The sequence below is a fragment of the Eublepharis macularius genome, chromosome 7 (genome assembly GCF_028583425.1).
Source record: "Eublepharis macularius isolate TG4126 chromosome 7, MPM_Emac_v1.0, whole genome shotgun sequence".
NCBI classification, from domain to species: Eukaryota; Metazoa; Chordata; class Lepidosauria; order Squamata; family Eublepharidae; genus Eublepharis; species Eublepharis macularius.
Genome location: NC_072796.1, coordinates 129,435,315 through 129,455,395, shown reverse-complemented (window position 1 = coordinate 129,455,395; position 20,081 = coordinate 129,435,315). Strand labels below are relative to the sequence as shown.

General features: G+C 45.4%; 1 protein-coding gene across 1 annotated transcript in view; it reads left to right on the top strand.

Moving 5' to 3' along the window:
- Positions 1–20,081, top strand: part of ADCY8 (adenylate cyclase 8) — a 177,104-nt gene that overhangs the window by 37,636 nt on the left and 119,387 nt on the right. The window contains exon 2 of the mRNA XM_054985744.1: positions 19,637–19,786. Within this exon, the coding sequence (XP_054841719.1) occupies positions 19,637–19,786 (150 nt within the window). The remainder of the gene's footprint in view (positions 1–19,636; positions 19,787–20,081) is intronic.

Here is a 20,081-nt window from a genome sequence, read left to right as displayed (position 1 = left end):
CATGAAGGCAAGAGAATGTCATTGTTCTGTGAGGCTGTGCTGTAAAGACCCAATTCTGCAATTTAGAAATAGTTCCTGCAGACAACGTTTTCAGCCCTATGTATTCAGAGACAGGAGCACAGCACGGGCTTAGAGGTTCATTGATGGTGATTGAGAATTCTGGATTGATCAGTGGGGGACCTGCAAGTGGAGGGTGTCTCAGGGCCAAGCTACAAGTGATGAATGACACTTGAACGGCGTGGATTGAGTGGAGGGCAAGTGAACAGGGAGAAATACACTTGCTGTTCAAGTGTCATTTGTCATGTGTAGCTTGGCCCTCAGGGCCAAGCTACAAGTGATGAATGACACTTGAACGGCAAGTGTATTTCTCCCTGTTCACTTGCCCTCCACTCAATCCACTTGCTGTTCAAGTGTCGTTCGTCACTTGTAGCTTGGCCCTCATTTCCCCTCTGCTCACCATGTCTTCTCCCCCTTTTCCTGCTTCCCTCTCTCCTTCGCACTCACCTTCGTCTGACCCCCCCATCTTCACCTTTCCCTCTCCCTCCCCCCAGGCAGCCTCTCCCCTATGGCCCAGGTACATGGTGCTGGCTGGAACCAACAAGGTTGAGTGGCCAAGAAAATAATAAGCTATAGAAGAAATAGCTGATTCCGCACACGTTGGATAATGCACTTTCAACGCACTTTATCAATCGTTTTAGGTGGAATTTTTGTTGTGCGCATGAAAAAATCCGTTCCAAATGATCTATAAAGAGGATTGGAAGTGTGTTATCCAACATATGCGGAATTACGTATTGCACAGTGCATAAGCTATTAAAAACCATGGCACAAAATTAAAAACCTTGAGACCTAGTAACATCAGTTACACAGAGTAACAACATTGTTGGCACATATACAGGCCCAGCTGAGTCATGCCTAGTTGAATGGAGGGGAACCTGCAAGGACTTGAGGGGGCACTTCACTTTTCCCTGTATCCTCTTCCCCACACAGTTTCCTCTTTCCCTCTCCCTGGCAGCCTCCATATGGTCACCTTTCCCTGCATCCTCCTCTCTTTCAAAACCACTAACTTACCTTTTATCTGCCACTCCCCCATCTTTATCTATATTCATTCATTTACTTCATTTATATACTGTCTTTCTTCACCATGGGGGACCCATAACAGCTTACATCATTCTCCTTGCCTCCATATTATCCTCACAACAACCCCAAGAGGTAGATAAGGCTAAGAGTGTGTGATTGGATCAGAGTAACGCAGCGAGCTTCCACAGCAGAGTGGGGATTCGAACCCGGGTCTCCCACTTCCTACTTTGAAATTCTTACCACTACACTGGCTTTGGAGGGGGGGGGTGCTGTTGAACAGTGGCAAGAACCCAGGCCTGGGTGAGTCATGCAAGTAAAGTGGTATCACGTTGCCAGAGACCGCTGCCGGGCCTGACCCCAAGGTTCCTCTCTCAAAGGCCAAAACAGCCTTGGAAAGGGCCCTGCTCTCCAGACCTTGGCCGATTCCAGACGACTAACCTGAAGGCGCTGCATGCCGCCATGTTCTGGATCGCGACGGGGAAAACGCGAAATATCACGTTTTCTCGTGCGAGTTTGGTGCGACGTCGTGCCAAACTCGCACAAGAAAATGCGATATTTCGCGTTTTCCCCGTCGCAATCCGGAACATGGCGGCATGCAGCGCCTTCAGGTTAGTCGTCTGGAATCGGCCCTTTTCCTGACAGAAACCAAGCCTGAAATACACACTCATGGTTGCCTAGCAACAGCCACTGAGGGAATCTGGTTAAGCTACAGGTGCTCCTTTTATCATTTTTGGGTTTTTTTTAAACCTCCCAATGTTTATATATATATATATTTAGTTTTCAGATTTTTCTGCAAACCTCGAGCATTTTTTCAGGTGTGTAGGAACATCTGTCTTGTCTGTTCATGGCTCCAGTCTCCAGATTTAAGTATCCACAGATCAGGAGGCAGAATAGTTCCTGTTTTGCACCAATTGGATCGCTTTCAGTCCCACAATGAGAAAGCAGCTATGTCTTTTCACAACCTCATGAAATTCATTTGGGATTAGCGGAATAATTAGCTAACCATTCTTTGAGTGTTTATTAAAGAATTAGCACAAATGATTTTTTTTTCATTTGCCAAATACGAGACCCCTCTCCCCTCTTTTCATTAAAGAAAGGAACTGATTTTTAACTTAATAGCGAAAGATGAATCAAAATGGTGCTTCGAGTTTAATTAACCAGTCATTGCCATGACAACCAAAGCTTTGGGGCACACAGACTAAATATGTTCTGTGAAGAAAAGCCACAACTTTTTATTCCCCATGGTTCTCCATCTCTATCTACTCTCTATGACTCTCCATCTTGTTGCAAAGGGGGGGGCCCTAAAAACCAACGTGAAACATGATAGGTGAGTATAATTATGCCTAACTTTTGTTGGTTTGGCTTCTTTAAAAGTTAGTGGCTGAGTCTACTTACCAAATAGTAATCTTTTGTTTCAGTCTCATTACTTTCTTGAATATTCTGTTCGTAGTTATTGAAAGAGCCTGTTGCATTACAGAAAGAGACTTTTTGTGTTGATTTCTGGTTTCCTCATATCCACAATATACCGTGTTGGTCAGGCCCCCCTGGAGTATTGTGCAGTTCTGGAAGCCTCATTTCAAAAAGCATGCGGACAAATTGGAACGGGTGCAAAAGAGAGCAACCAGGATGATCCGGGGCCTGGAGACCAAACCCTGCGAGGAAAGACTGAGGGTCCTGGAAATGTTCCGTTTGGAGAAGAGGAGGTTAAGATTGCTCTCTTTAAGAATTTTAAAAGGCTGTCACTTAGGGGAGGAAATGGAGCTGTTCCTGTTGACAACAGAGGCTAGGTCTCAAAACAATGGGTTTAAACTAGGGTTGCCAGCTCCAAGTTGGGAAATTCCTGGAGATCTGGGGGGTGAAACCTGGAGAAACCTAGAGAAAGTGGGGCTTGGGGAGGGAAAGGACCTCGGAATGGCATAATTCCATAGAGTCCACCCCGCAAAGTAGCCATTTTCTCCAGGTGAACTGATCTCTGTGGCCTGGAGACCAGTTGTAATTCCAGGAGATCTCCAGCCACTACCTGGAGGCTGGCAACCCTAGTTTAAACTACAGGAGGGAAGGTACTGGCTGGATGTTAGGAAAAGCTTCTTCACATTAAGAGTAATTCAGCAGCGGAATTGGCTGCCTAGGGATGTGGTGGGTGCCCCCACATTGGCAGCCTTCGAGGAGCAGCTAGACGAATACTTGTCAGGGATGCTTTAGGCTGTCCCTGCATTGGATAGGAGGTTGGACTAGATTGTCTTAAGACCCCTCCAGCTCTACGACTATCATGGTAGATCTCATACTTTTCCACTGCCATGCACGTCTGTGTGCCTTGGCCCTCTTTCTGCCAAAGCATTGACTGCTATTGTGAAATAGATCTCCAAACACAAAGGAGAACAGAGATGCTATACATTTTGCAGATGCACAGATGAGAAGAGAGAGCTGTCTAAAGCCCATCACCTCCCTCACCCTCCTGCCTGCTTTTGCCCTAACTATGTCGAGCGCTCCAGCTGAGACATAAAAAATAGATCGTTTTCATACTTTTCCAGAGATCAGAATGCTTTGAACCATATAGGAAAGTTCAACTTTTTCTCTCGGTAGGGAAAAGAATAAATTTTGAAACGCCTATCACCTGCATATCCTACTCTTTCTGCAAGGAAGTTCTCTCCCCTCCTCCTTTTATGTTCCCAAAAACCCAATGAAGGACGTTAAGCAGACGGAGACCGATAGGCACTTGGCGTATCACCATTGCCAAAATATACTGGCTCACACTCTGAGGTTGGCTGAGGAAGCCTTATAGTGAGAAAACGTGGAGCGAGGCAGACCAAATGCAATACAGAGCCCATATCAGATCCTATGCTGTAGCGGTGATGGAGGTGAAAAGGGAGTATTTCCCCATCTCCATCGAGTCTGCATGTAATCATCCAGCTGAGATGTTTCATGTGATTTGGGGGCTTTTATATCATGGTGGCGGTGGAGAGTGCCCTCAAGTCAGAGTTGATTTATGGCGATCCCTGGTGGAGTTTTCATGGCAAGAGACTAAGAGAGGTGGTTTGCCATTGCCTGCCTCTGCAACCCTGGTCTTTATTGGCGGTCTCCCATCCAATTACTAACCAAGGCTGACCCTGCTTAGCTTCTGAGATCTGATGAGATCGGGCTCACCTTGGCTATGCAGGTCAGGGCTTTATATCATAGTGCCATAGAATTGGACTGTGACCATTGGACGGCCTGCAGTGATCTATTTGCAATTTACTTTGCAGACAGAATTGCCTAGATTGGCTCTGAGTTAAATGCTGGCGTGAATGCATATTTAGACGATATTCTTGTGGCACCTTCTTGTCTATTTTACATGGATACCTTTCAGTTTTTGGAGCCCCACAAACAGGACTTTTGTAAAAGTGAGACCTGCTGTATTTGTTCTTGACCCCTGCCAGAGGGGGACTGGCCAAGTGGGTAAGAGGAGTGGTGATTCCTTCTCTGAGAGCAGGAATTGTGCTGCCCATGCTCAATGAGGCAGTGAGTAGACCTGTTTTGGAAAAAATACCCCTCCCTGAGCCCTACAATGTTAATTTAATTTATAGTCTCTTTCTTGCTGAGACCCAAGGTGGATTACGCAGTGCGAGAATAGCTGCTAGGGCAGTCAATGAATAAATACAATAGGGTACGGGTTACAGAAATTGGAAATGGGTATAAACCCAGATACCCAGTTCTACCTTTCATCACCACCTAGTTCTGAAGTTGCTATCAAGGTTCTTGGAGTCAGTTATGGGCTGGATACGAGGTAAATGAGGTAAAACTGAATCTTGATGAGATAGAAGTTCGTTGGGTTAGTAGAAAGGCAGATTCAGGGCCGTATTGACCCATGGCTGGGCTCCTAGGCTTTCAGGTGTTTCAGACCACCTCCAGCTCTTCAGACTTTCACCCCACTACAGCTGACAGCCTGATCCTGGTAGTAGGGTTGCCAGGCCCAGGTTGGGAAATTCCTGGAAATTTGGGGGGGGTGGAGCTTGGAGAGGGTGGGGTTTGTGGAGGGGAGGGGCCTCAGTGGGGTATATTGCCATAGACTCCATCCTCCAAAGCTGCCATTTTCTCCAGGGGAAGTGATCTGTGTTGCCCGGAGATCAGTTGTAATTCTGGGAGATCTCCAGCTTACCACCTTGAGGCTAGCAACCCTGTCCTGGTAGGGTAGGTACTAGACCGCAGTACGTAGCCCTATATCCATTTTGAGGGTCTCCTGAAGAATTCTATTCACAATTTTTAAAATATTTTTATTGCGCGAGCAGAACTCTTCAGGAAAGCACATTTTGGGGGTATACTTGTTCAATACTGTATTATTTTGAAGTGAGTAACATTTTTATTATTTATTTAAAATATAGTATTTATGGATAATTGTTTTAATATAAGTGTTTCACTTCGATAAGGAAGCAGTTAATTATTAATAGAGGTTATATAAGAGAATCAGTTAATTGTAATTTATGTGGGGTGTGCCTCAGCAAAAAAAAAATGGACAGGCCCCTAGTCCCTGCAGGGATCCTAGGCTTCGGCCTAGTCAGCCTTATGAATAATACAATACGGCCCTGGGCAGATCACGGACTTGAGATCTCTCCAGTTTTGGATGGGGTTACACTTCCCTTGAAAAGTCAGGTTCGCAGCTTGGGACTGAGAAAACACAGGGCTTGAATGATTCAGAAAACTTTTGCCCAGTTTCTGCCCAGCTCCATATCCAGACATGCTGTGTCACCTCTCTTCCAATCAGCTTGGCCTCCTCCATCAGCCCAGCTGGATGGAAACATGGCTGGCCCAGAAGTCATACTACAGAACCATGGCCCTGCACCCTCCCTCATATTTCATTGTATTGATTTATTATTTATTTATTTTTAACAATTACATCCAGGTTGAAGAATGCTTATAATGACACAGCTTCATAGAAACAGCTTTATAGAAAGTCTTATTTAATTCTGTATACCAAGAGAGTGTGGGAGTTGAGATTCTTCAAAGATTGCATGTTGTAAAAGTTTTCAGAAAGTTTCTTAAGGACTTTGTAGGGGTGGTCAGCCAATTAAGTGGGGGGGAAAAGCCCACTGGGCTCACCCAAAGCCTTGGCTGCAAATTAGCTTTTTGGTGACAACATCTATATATGAGCAAAGCAAGGCCTTGTGCACACGATGTTGTCATTTTTGCCAAAGCGTTTCTGCTTTCTGACTTACTCAAATCACCATTTCCATTTTTATCTCGTCTAGCAAAGCTCCTTAATATACGCTGCACGAAAGGCAGCAGGTAAAAGGGAACAGCATTGGATTAAAGGCCATTTTCAAATCTGAAATGGCCTTACCTACTTTGACTTCAGTTCTATCATAATGTATAGACTTTGGTGCTTCTTTCCCCCCCTCCCTTTACAGCTGACTTTTCTAAGTGCCCAGAAGTCCTGGCATGAAGGATATCTCGTAAATGCAAATTTGATTTTATCTGCCATTTGCCTTCTTTGTGGATTCAAAAGAGATAAGAGCTTTTAGCTTCCAGACAACTGATAAAGGGGCTTAATTCAATCGATTGAGTTAGTTTCCATTAATTCTCCAGAGCAAGGGTTCATAAATAGCCCTGGCTCTCTACATTTATGACAAAACTAAGAACATATTGAAGGTCCCTGGCTTTGTCTTGGAAGGATGCACAAAGATCAGATGAGGAGGGAAGAAGGGAAGAGAACATTCCTTGCATTCTAAGGTCTTAGAAGGACTGATTCACCACCCAAGTATTGCAGTTAGCCAGTTCAGAGTACCAAACCAACAGAAGCTGGTTGGTGATGCGAGAGGAAACAATGGCTTTCACTTGTCATCACCTCCCATAATTATATCACTGCTGTTAGGAAAAGGGTTAAAAATAGTTTAAATTCAAAGTTGCAATGGATCTTGAATCAATAGAAAGTCAGATGCTTTGCTTGATTTTACGAAAAGTTTACTTCTAAAGGGAAAAGTTGCATGGGGTTGCTACAAAACAAAGAAATACAATTTGAAATGACGAAGTACAAACTTAGACTGAGATATCACACCAGTTATGGTGATCTTCCTCTTGACCCTAGGAAGGAAATCACCTGATCAATTCACCAACCGTAGTTTACAAACATATCTTAGTTTTCCTGGGCTTTAAATTAGATTAGGCTCTCTGCTCTCTGCCAGGTTTCCCTTCCAGGTCAATACAAACAATAGCACACTGGGTAAACACATTAACCCCATAATGACCAAATGTCAGACCTTGCAGTCCATATTCCAGCGACTGCTGCCTAGGTCCAAGATGACATTCAGAGAAGCTGCCTCTGGAGCCTAACTTGTAGAAGGCTAGGATGACTGTGCAAGCCTCTTCAATGTGCAATTGCTGCCTAGATCCAAGGTAGGCTTCAGAGGTAAGGGACCCAATTACAGTAGCATTCCCAACACTGCTTTGTTAAATGCCAGAACATTTGGGAGATGGTGCCTGGGGAGGTTGGAGGATGTGATAATACTTCTGTTTGCCATAGAGACAGGGAGAAAGTCCTAGAGTGTCACTGTATTAGACCTTGGCCTGTACAGGCCTGGGCTGGCCTGACCTTGTCAGAGCCAGTTTGGTGTAGTGGTTAAGAGCAGCAGGACTCTAATCTGGAGAACCGGGTTTGATTCCCCGCTCCTCCACTTGAAGCCAGCTGGGTGACCTTGGGCTAGTCACTGCCGTCTCTCAGGAGCTCTCTCAGCCCCACCCACCTCACAGGGTGTCTTGTTGTGGGGATAATAATGACATACTTTGTAAACTGCTCTGAGTGGGGATTAAGTTGTCCTGAAGGACAGTATAGAAATCGAATGTTATTATTATATTTAGGGGTGTGCAAGCCAAAAATTTTCGGCTAAAGCAGAAAGCAGAAAGCCGAAAGAGGATTCTCTTTCGTATAAGCCGAAAGCCGAAACGGCCAGCCGTTTCGGCTTTCGGCTTTCGGCTTACTTTCGGCTTTCGGCTTTTTCAATGGGAAAATGCCTCCGGCGTCTTCCCGGACGTCTGGGGGAGGCATTTTCCCACCGAATCAGCCCAAAATTGGTGAGAACCTTCCTCTAACCCCTCTCTACAAACCCTCCAAGTTTCAGACCGATTGGACTTTGGGGGGCCATGTTATGGCCCCCCAAAGCAGGTCCCCCTATCCTCCCATAAGAAAGCGAAGGAGCAGCATATTGTTAGCATGCTGCTGCTCATCTTCTTCATTATTTCCTATGGGGAAAAAATGAAGAAGCAGGCTTCCTTTGCCAGGGGTGGCATTTTGCATGCAAAATGCCCCCCAGCCCTCAGGGGCCCTTCTCCCACCCCTCCTCCCACCCCCCACCAAGGCTCAGCCTGCTCCCACTTGGGGGGGCCATTTCATGGCCTCCCCAAGTAGGTGCTCTAATCTCATTCTCTACCACTGACAGCTGGGGGAGGCTTGTCTTGCCAGGGGTGGCATTTTGCATGCAAAATGCCCCCCAGCCCTGTGGGGCCCTTCTCCCACCCTTCCTCCCACCCCCCACCAAGGCTCAGACTGCTCCCACTTGGGGGGGGGCATTTCATGGCCTCCCCAAGTAGGTCCTCTCAGCCCCCAAAGTCCACCCCCTACAGCCCCACACAAACCCAATTCCCCCCCAGCTGCCACACACAGACCCAAATCCCCACATTAGCCCCTCACAGACCCAAATCCACCCCCACCTGCCCCACACCCATAACCCCAGGAACAGGCTGGCAAAGGCCAGCCCTCTCCCTTTGTTCCCTATGCTGGGAACTTCTAAACTCTCTTTCCCTGGGCAATTCTGCACAGCCCAGGGGTGCCACAATGGTGGGCACACTTCTGAGTGCCAGCTGGTCCCTGTGAAAGAGCACCTGAACCACAGACACCCTCCCTCAAATTCCCCCACCACCTACAGTGATGGCTGGCCAGCCAGCCCCATTGTTCCCTATGATGGGAACCAACTGCACAACAAAGAATAAAACAAGAACAACACAAAATAAAGTTTTTAAAAAATTATTTTCTCCCTTCCAAAGTACAAGTAGGCAAAGCATAATGACACATTACACCAGCAGTCCCCCACACAGAAAAATAACACAACTCACTTAACATCAGAGAATCACAAAGCATGATTCCTGTCAAAAACACTTTATTTCTTGAACAGCTTTAGGTTACACAGCAGGGGGGAACACCAAAGGGCATGGCAGCACTATCTTACACAAAAACAACACAACTCACTTAACATCAGAGAATCACAAAAGCACAATTCCTGGCAAAAACACTATTTCTTGAACAGCTTTAGGTTACACAGTAGGAGGGCACAACAGGGCATGATAGCAATGTACTACACAAAATAATACAACCCACTTCACCGTTTTTGACAGCAATTGTGTTTGTGTGATTCTCTGATGTGAAGTGAGTTGTGTTATTTTTGTGTAGTACACTGCTTTCCTGCTCTGTTGTGCCTTCCTACTGTGTGACCTAAAGCAGTTACAGAAATAAAGTGCTTTTGACAGCAGTTTTTTGGGGTGATTCTTTAATGTGAAGTGAGTTGTGTTATTTTTGTGTAAGATACTGCTTCCATGCCCTTTGGTGTTCCCCCCCTGCTGTGTAACCTAAAGCTGTTTCGGCTTTCTTTCGGCTTTCAGAAAGCCGAAATGCACATCCCTAATTATATTATTATCTCCAAAGCTGATTAGTACCCTGATGGGAGACCACCAAGGAAGTCCTCGGTTGCTGTGCAGAGGCAAACAATGGCAAGCCACTTCTGAAGTCTCCTGCCTAAAAAACCCTACAGGGTTGCCAAAAGCAGCCTATGACTTGATGGCGCTTTCCACCATCACACTGTGTTAGGGCCATTTTTTCTTCCACGCCTCGATTCCTCTGGGGTAGGACATTCGGACTGGGAGGCTGGTAATTCCATGACCCAGTTGGGTTGATGGGAAGCCTAAGCTCGGACTGCACAGAAGGTGGGCAGAATGCCTTTAGCCGGCCCATATAGGAAAGCCCCAAGGAAATTCCAAAAGCATATGGGGAAAAAGGTTATCTCAATTGTAAAGTACAACTAAAGCATAGACAAGCATGTAATTGACAATCATGGAATAGGAGTTCAAGCCTGGAATTACCGGAGGGTGGGGGCAGCTCAATGGCAATGCGCTAATGTCACTCCTCAGGCATCGGCATGTCTCTGCAGATGCTCTAGCATCTAGGCAAAACTCTTAGAGTCTTGCCCAAATATTAGAGCATCCCTAGTGACAGGGAGTGACGTTAGCATGTCAGGGTGCTCTATTGCTCCCTCCATTTTCCTCTCCTGCCAACCATCTGGAACTTGCATGGAATGCTGTGTCCACTGAGGGCCAAGCTGCAAGTGACGAATGACACTTGAACAGCAAGTGGATTGAGTGGAGGGCAAGTGAACAGGGAGAAATACACTTGCCGTTCAAGTGTCATTCGTCACTTGTAGCTTCGCCCTGAGTGAATGGTTTTACACTAGAGTAATATGATTGTCTGAATTTGTCAGTTTTCAAACATTGTCTTATTTTCCAGGATCGTTTTAAAAAACCCAAATCTTGTACTGTTTGGACAAATAGAATCGGCTCATGCCAGTGAACGAAAGGGATTTGGGCAGTTATGCTTAAGGGCAGGAATCGTAAACATATAAAGTCAGATACTTGCAGTGCAATCCTGTACAGGGTCACTCTGGTCTAAGCCCATTCATTTTAGTTGGCACCAGGGCTTTTTTTCTGGAAAAAGAGGTGGTGGAACTCAGTGGGTTGCCCTCAGAGAAAATGGTCACGTGGCTGGTGGCCCCGCCCCCTGATCTTCAGACTGAGGGCCAAGCTACACATGACGAATGACACTTGAACGGCAAGTGGATTGAGTGGAGGGCAAGTGAACAGGGAGAAATACACTTGCTGTTCAAGTGTCATCCGTCATGCGTAGCTTGGCCCTGAGTGGAGTTTAGATTGCCCTCTGCACCATGGGAGGGAGTTTCGATTGCCCTCCACGGTGCAGAGGGCCATCTAAACTCCCCTCTGTCTCGAGATCAGGGGGCGGGGCCACCGGCCATGTGACCATTTTCAAGAGGTTCCGGAACTCCGTTCCACCGCGTTCCAGCTGAAAAAAAGCCCTGGTTGGTGTAGGATTGCAGAGTTGGTCTCCCTAGTTCAAAACAGCCTCCTCTGCCAGGTGATGGCTCTCTGAAGTCCTGGCAGACAGTCCTAATACCTGCACCGATTGAACCCAGGACTTTCTATACTCAGCACATCAGCTTCTACTACTCTGCCCCATTTTCCCTTGAGACAAGAGAGTCCAGCCTGCCCTCTTCTTTCCAAAGCTTCATTGCTGCTGACTCTGGGCTTCATTTTGCAAAGCCTCCCCATAGCATGGGAGAGTGGCAGGAACCATACATCACTGCACACCAGACTGCCAAGAGATCTCACACTGACCACTTGACTTGTGACCCAGGTTGCCAAATACCTCTCCTCCACTTGTCTTAAAGCAATAGCATGAATGATTTATTGGCTAAGAGTATGAATGATTCATTAGCCAAACGCATGAATGATTGATTTGCTAAAGCAAATCCTTTAATTTACACCTTTGAGGTTTTTTTTTTAAAAAAAACACATCTAAATCTGTTCATTCTGTTTCAAAGCAGAATGAATAATGCTTAAACCTTTGGACTGTATAAGGCACTTCACTTAAAATATTTCTCAGTAATTCTCAGAATCCCCCAGTAACATATGTCAGTGTTGATTATCCTTAGCTTTCCAAGATTTGAATCCTTTTCAGATGATTGGCATTCCAACTGTGGTAGCATAGGGGTTGGTCTGCAAACCTGCACTTTGCTGGTTTGAATCCCACTACTGCCACAAGCTCAGCAAGTGGCTTTGGGTAAGCCACTCCTCTCAGACCCAGCTTTCGAGCTGAACTGTAGGGATAATTATAACCAGGGCATTTTTTTCTGGGAAAAGAGGTGGTGGAACTCAGGACTGCACAATGACATCACTTTGGGTCAGCTGGAACAAGGGGAGAGTTTTTTTAAGTTTAAATAGCCCTGGGCGAAAATGGTCACATGGCTGGTGGCCCTGCCCCCTGATCTCCAGACAGAGGGGAGTTTAGATTGCTGCTGATCTCTCTGTCTAGAGATCAGGAGGCGGAGCCACTGGCCATGTGACCATTTTCAAGTGGTGCTGGAACTCCATTCCACCGCGTTCCCGCTGAAAAAAAAGCCCTGGTTATAACACTGATTTTGTTCACTGCTCATTTTCCCAAAAGAACACACATGGAGTCCTAAAATCCAAGTCATGTGCAAACTGTTTTTATGTTTGCTTGTATATAACTCTCTTCTGTGTTTATGTGGTCAGCTTCCCAACTCTGAGGAAATTTTTCTCAACATATTATGTGCCTGCTCACAAAGAAAATGCAGGAGCATATGGAAACGGCACATACTGTATGCACAGACTAGAATCACAAACCACTCTGCAGTTCCAAATCTTCATTTAAAAAGAGCTGAGCACCCATTGGGAAGAGCTGCAGTGGAATCAGGGCTTTTTTTCAGCAGGAACGTGGTGGAACGGAGTTCTGGCACCTCTTGAAAATGGTCACATGGCCGGTGGCCCCACCCCCTGATCTCCAGGCAGAGGGGAGTTTAGATTGCCCTCCTCGCCACTGGTGCCGAGAGCAACCTAAACTCCCCTCTGTTTGGAGATCATGGGGCGGGGACACCAGCCATGTGACCATTTTCCCCCAAGAGCAATTTAAACTTTAAAAAACTCCCCCCTTCTTCCAGCTAACCCAAAGTGACATCATTGTGCGGTCCTGAGTTCCACCACTGAGTTCCACCACCTCTTTTCCCAGAAATAAAGCCCTGAGTGGAATAACCCTTACTTGGCACACAGAACATCCCAGACTCAATCCCTGGAATCTCCCAATAAAAAGGATCAAGCAGTAGATGATGCAAAAGACTGAGACTCTGGAGAGCAGCTGCCAGTCTGAGTAGACAATACGGGTTGAATTCAGTATAAGACATCTTAATGTTTGTGTGTGTCCATGCCTAAGATTCTGCTTAGGGCTGCTGGTGCCTGGTAACTGGAGGGAGTGTTTGTGGAAGCAGTGTCCTGGGAGAAAAAATTAACAAGAAAAATAAGGCCTTCTCTACTTAAAGGAAGTTGTTATCACAGAGTTCTGGTGATTCCTAAATCTATCAGGAAACTATGTAAGAACTTCTTTCCTGTAGAGTGTTTCCTAGAGCAACCCGAATTGCCAGAATTCTATGGTATGAACTTCCTGTAAGCAGACAAGACCTTAGTTTTCTTTGTAATTTTTCTTCCACTGGCACTTACAGCAGTGGTGGACAGTGAGACCTGGGGGTGGGGGATCCCCTTCTAGGAGGTTAGCAGCCTCCAGGAGTGAGGGAGGTAGCCACTAGAAACAGGGCATTTTCAGTGATGACCCCTCACCTTTGGAATGCCCTCCCCCTTTAGGATTCCTTGGTGCCTTCCATGTTGTGTTGTGGGTGCCAGGAAAAAACTTAGACTTGAAATACGTTATCTTGATAGTTGTTTTATGGCCTGCATTTTTGCTATGTTTGGGACTGATTTGGCCCTGCTGAGACCCCGTAGCGTCCAGTTTTCAACCAGAAGTGCATCACTGGGGCCTCCAGAGCATGCATGCACCATTTAGCCCTGTGCTCTGGAGGTTCCTGACCTACTGCCCCCACCCCCCGCCAGGTGAGGGGGCAAATGGTGGAGCCAGGGTTCCTCCACTCCAATCAGGGAGCTAGCATCCCTATGGAGGAGGGACATGCTGGACGTGCCCCTGGACACTGAGCTGCCCTGCCTCCCCCTGCCCCCATCCTCCCACAGCTGGCAAGAAAACGAAGGGCTTATAGCACCAGAAATACTGACCATTTACTGTCGGACTGTCAGGCAGCACTGGTGGTGACAATGAGCTGGGTGGTAGGGGACATGAGGGTGTGTTCACTGCTTGATTGTCAGGCAGCGGCGGCAATGCATATTGGGGATATCTCTTCATTGATGTAGTGAAGTCGCAGTCAGGAGAGCGTGGCATCACATGTGGCGAAACGCTCTCCAAGCCAGTATATTGCAACAGTTGAAACTGACTTTGATTGAAACTGATTCACGTTCACTTCCATTTTTGTGGCAGCAGAAGAAAACACAGAGAAACCTAATCCGAATAACAATATTCCCTGTTGTAAGTAGCCAGCTGATCCAGCTGCATGTGAGTGGTTGTATGGGTGTGCCTCTTGCAAGCCTGCACAGAAGAGCTCTGCAAAACCATCTTTCTCCTTGCAAGACAACAAGGAGAGAGAGAACAAAAAGCACAGAAAAAGAAGGAGGAGTCAGAAGCTGCTAGATAAGACAAAGAATGGGATAACACAAATACACATTCTACTTCTAATGTAAAAGGAAAAATAGCCTCCCCCCCTCAACAGTGTCCAAGTATAGTGAGTCATGTCTGTTCCAACAATGAGTTGGGCAGTAAGGAGAGGGTGCAAAGGGGGTCATGCCCCCTGTCCATGATTCTGGGGCCACATTTTGCCCAGGCCTCAAGCTTACTAGAACTGTCCCAACCTCAAGTGGCACTCTGGAGGGGTGGCACCAAAATGCCCTAAAATAAATGAGTAAATAAGACTACACTTCACACGCCGTTTCAGCTTCCTTTTCCCCAGACAGGTCTGTACCTTTTCCTGGTTGATGAGCTGGGACAGTTTTCTGGATCTACCCTGAGTGAAATCAAACATTCCCTGCCTTAAAACATACTTTATCTTCTTTCTGTTCCGATGAATCCATGATAAATGTGCCAGTTAGGCTGCAGTGCAAAGTCTCAGACATGCCGTAATAAAGAGCTATTTATATCTTATATCTCTCCATGCCTGTGTGACAGCACTAAATTAGGGGGAAAGGAGCAAATTAATGTTTATTTTACCCATTTAAGAGGCGGGGGAGGTAGGAGGGGCATACAGAAACGATGTTTCGGAGGCAAGTTGATGAATTGTATTTAGATTTAATGAGGAGTATGTAAACCTGAGCCATAAAACAGACGACTCTCTCGGTGCTGAGACGGCAGTTTCTCTTTGTTCTGTTCAATTCAATTCATCTTCTGTAAATTGCGTTGTATTTTTTTAAAAAATCCCCCAAGGGTCCCTCGAGTGCTCCACCGAATCATTTCACGAGTCTATCTCCCGTTCTTTATGGCTGTTTAAACAGCTTGCACTCACGGGGAGTAAACCCGGCAAGGGGGGTAGAAAGATGAAGCAGTGAAGTTTGGCCCAGTTGAAATTTTGTAGAAAAAAATTTAGTACAGAAGTGCCTAAGGAAATTGGAGGTGAGGGTTGTAAGGAAGAGATTTTTGTGGAAGTCGAAAGCATGAAGTGGCACTTTTTTTGGTATAACAGTCTAGTTGGGGAGCATGGGGAACAAGTAGCATAATTCTTGGAGGTCTTGGAAATAAAAGCAGAATGCCTACCTAGGCATATTCTCCAGGGCATGTAGTAGGGTTGCAGCCAAAGCGATGGAGGTATGTCAGTTTGCCCAGAGACAGGATAATTTAAGAAGAAGCAAGAAAACTAGCGTGATATTGACTATGGGCTTGATGTGGTGAAGGAGTTAGTGTCAAGATGTTGGCATCTGCCATGGGGTCCAGAGTGGGAGTGGTGCCGCTGGGCTGCCCTGTCAAGGTTGTGCAGCTGGAGCCTGGTTGATAAGCCTTGAGCCTGAACGTTCACCTCCACAAAAGGGGAGGAAAACTAGTTATCCCTGAAGTATATTTGTAACTGTTTTTCGTATGTACCTTGTTCCTAACAAAGATCGTTAGATCTTGATACTAGGATTTTACATTAGGTAGGTAAAGGTGCAAGCACTGAGTCATTACTGACCCATGGGGGGACGTCACATCATGAAGTTTTCTTGGCAGACTTTTTTTACGGGGTGGTTTGCTATTGCCTTCCCCAGCCATCTACACTTTACCCCCACGAACCTGGGTACTCACTTTACCGACCTTGGAAGGATGGAAGGCCGAGTCAACCTTGAACTGGCTACCTGAACCCAGCTTCTGCCAGGATCGAACTCAGGTCGTGAGCAGAGTTTGGACTGCAGTACTGCAGCTTACCACTCTGCGCCAAATAGTGGCAAGATCCTTACAGTTAGAGCGTCAGATTGGAAGGCACAGATTCAAATCCCCACTCTGCTATCAAGTTCACTACCTTTCAGACATTTAGTCCCTCAAGATAAAACCCCTCAGGAAGAACACCAAAGAGCAAGCCTTTGAGGACTGAACCCATAACTATTGAATGATAAAGTTCACCAATTGTCTTCTGTCTCCTAGTCTGATGAATATTTGCTGAAGGTGGCCACCAAGTTCTCCCTTTGTGCTATTACCAGGCAACCAGTTTACCTGTTGTCCATACCTGTTTTCATAGCTGCAATACTGGCCCACCTGTGGGGCTTATCTGACCAAAGTAGGGTAGAATTTAGGAGGATGTGATGTCACTTCCGAATGGCACTCTGCTTCACAGAGTTGCTAGGACCTGCTGCCAACGACTCTCTCTGAGCAATGGTAGAAAAACAAACAAAATGCTATTAAGGGAATTACATGATGTCACTTCTGGGGACAATCTGAAAGTTACACCAGTTGGCTCTAGGAATTGCCAATCCTCTCTAGGAATCCTCTATAGGAATCACAGAAAATGCCATGGTTTTACCATAGAGTTTGTGGCAATTCCTAGAGAGGCATGGTGTCATTTCTGGTTTTTTTCCGGAAGAGATGCTGTTCCATCATCAATGGTACCTCTCCACATCCCTGCCCCCCCCTGACTCCCATCAGTTGTTTGATAACCCTACTGCCTCTGCTACTGTCTATAGTCTTCATCATTCAGTCTAGGGGAAATTCTTTACAATGTCACTATATGGGGGCCATTTTTTCTCCCACTCTTCAATTCTTTGAGGGTGGGAAATCAGGCTGGGTGTAGGTAATTGCCCATCCCGTGTAGGTAAATGGGAGGACTAACACAGCTATGAAATTTACTGCTTTCTGTGGTTTAGACTCTCTCTTTCTCAGCCTAAGCAACCTCTCAGCATTGTTGCAAAATGAAATGATGGTTGAGACTGTGAATGCTGCCCTGTGCTCCTTGAAGGAAAGATGACATAACAATAATTTGCTGTGGCATGAGGGTTTTCCCTTGTCATCTCCAGACTTTATCTTTCATTGTCTTTCCCATCCCTACCATTGGGCATTGTTTTTGCTTGAAGCCCACACAGATAATTACTGTTTACATTTTTAAAAAGTAACAAAAAATAAGTCACATCATGAGAAGTCAAGAGTCTCTTGAAAAGTAAATAATGCTAGGAAAAAGTGGAAGGCAGTAGGAAAAGAGGAAGATTGAGTCAAGATGGCTTGATGCAATCAAAGAAGCCATGTCCTCCAGTTTGTAGGATCTGAGCAAGTCTGTTAATGATAGAACATTTTGGAGGTCTTTCATTCATAGGGTCACCATGGGTCGGAGGCAACTTGACAGCACATAACACACACACACAGTTACACAGTGTCTTATTTCTTTGCAACTTAATGTTGCTTTGTCAGCCGCCCAAAGAAGTTAAGGTAGAAAATAAATATTTGAGGTAATAAATGAAATAAAACACCTCCTTGACTTCAAGACTAGACTACTGTAATGAGCTCTCTCTGGGGCTGTCCTTTGAAGATTATCCAGAAGTTTCAGCAGCTACAGCTGCTTAATTCTCAACTAGAGCTCAGAGGTTTAAGCATATCATCCCAAGGGTAAAACATATCCAGTTTGAAAATTAAGCAGGGGAAAAGGACTCATCACAGGAAGAGAGTCAGGAATAAATAAAAAATAAATTTTATTATATAAAACTCCTAATTTTAAAAAAGGAATAAATCCAAAGGGAGAAAATGGAAGCGTGAAATGTAACTTTAGAAAAATAAACTGAGAGCAGTAAGTAAAATGAAAATGACAAATACCTGTTGGAATGTACAGGTTCGTCTCCAGTCCTTCTGTTACATGAAAACGAGAAGCAGGCGTTGTTTATTTCAAAAAATGTTCTGCTATATATATAAATATATGACTAATTGTGCTTCTAGCCGTTCCTGACTCCAGCCCTGTGACTCAGCATTTGCAAATATCATCTGTGGTTCAGCAGGAGTGGAATGCCCCCAGTTCACACATATATCATCCTCCAGACAGAGGGAGTATCATATGTTTCTATGACTTGAATAAGGATGCCACAGATTATTTTATTCCCTTAATTTGCCATTCTAGTCTGTTCTGGCTGTGGGGCCCAGATGTGCATACTGATCCACTTCTTGGTGGGGAGACCCAAGCTTGAATCACAGCACGGCTATGAGGTTCACTAAAGGTCTGTTGGCCTGGGACTCTCTCTCAGCCTTACCAACATATGAGGATAAACTGTCTCCCAAGGACACTTTGAGCTCTTTGGAGTAAGGATGGGATGTACATGTAATGTGGGCAAAGATGTTCCAATTCCCTTCATTTTTGGCACTGCAACTCCCCCAATTATCCTGAAGGAGATGGCTAACTTTGAGACACCTACGTTTATTTTTTCATTAGTTATGCTTGCTACAGTTTGGTACAGTGTTTAAGAGCGGCAGGACTCTAATCTAGAGAGCCAGGTATGATTCCTCACTCCTCCACTTGAAGCTTTGCTTTGGGATTCCCGAATTGGTTCAGCAATGCTGGGGCCGATTCGGGAATACCAAATCTTTCCAAATCAGGCCCAATTCAGGTTAAAAACCCAAATTGGAAACCCAAAGTGCACATCCCTATTTATAATGGTATGGTCTGATATGGTTCCTAGGGAAGATTAAACCATGGAAAATACTCTCCTGATCTGTACATGTAAGGGCAGTCTTAATGATTCTGGGACCCTGGGCAAAAGTCCAGGACAGGACCCCAGAATTGCTGCCCCCCCCCCTAGAAAGACATGATGTCACTTCTGGGTTTTCATGCAGAAGGTGTCTTCCCATGTCCCTGCTGTCAGTGGTTTATTCCCTAGTGAGTATTAAAGTGTTTTTTTAATGTACCTGAACTTTGGAATTCTGTCAAAGTGCTATTCCTTCCTGGGGTTTTTCTTGTATATAATAGGGAATCCAAGATAAGTCCAATTTCTCACTGAATGTCATGGCAGAGATCTGAAGTAGCTGAGTGGACTACACCACTCACTTGGGAATGCTTTCTTTTATTAAAAACTTCATGAAAACAGAAGAACAGCACAACAAGAAAGCTCTGTGGGTGGCCCTGGGCCAACCACATTCTCTCGGCCTAACCTACCTCACCGGGTTGTATATGAATGAATGTAACTAAAACTTTCAAAGAGAGAGGGAAAAAGCTTTTTTCTACTCACATGGAGTTTTTTTAATGTGAAGGAACATTCAAAGCAGGAATCTGCTTGGAGGACAAGTCCATGGTGATTAAATTTTGACCAGAGTTATGCTAGTCTAAGTCCAATGTGGACTCATATTGGAGTAACAACATAGGATTGTGCTATGGACCATCTCATTTATGGTCCCTCTCCTTGTCTCTTCTAGATAGCAGCTCAAGCGGTTATATTTATGTGCATGAACACCGCTGGAATATTCATTAGCTACCTATCGGACCGAGCCCAGCGCCAAGCCTTCTTAGAGACCCGAAGATGCGTGGAAGCTCGGCTGAGGCTGGAAACTGAAAACCAGAGACAGGTAAGGTGGTGAGTCATAACAGCTTGTTTCATATCATACCATATTATAGTTAACTGGGGCCCAAAACAGGAAAAGGTGAAGATTTCCCAGTTTGGTTCTTTCATTAATATTGTTGCCAACATTTTTTTCTCTGCTTTTTTTGGCTTGCATTAACAAGTTTTAATCATAATTGATTAATTTTTTTAAAAAATTAACCATGATTGTTTAATTGATTTTAACCATGGTTGGTTGGTTGGTTGGTTGGTTGGTTGGTTGGTTGGTTGGTTGGTTGGTTGCACAAATGGCAGCATGTATC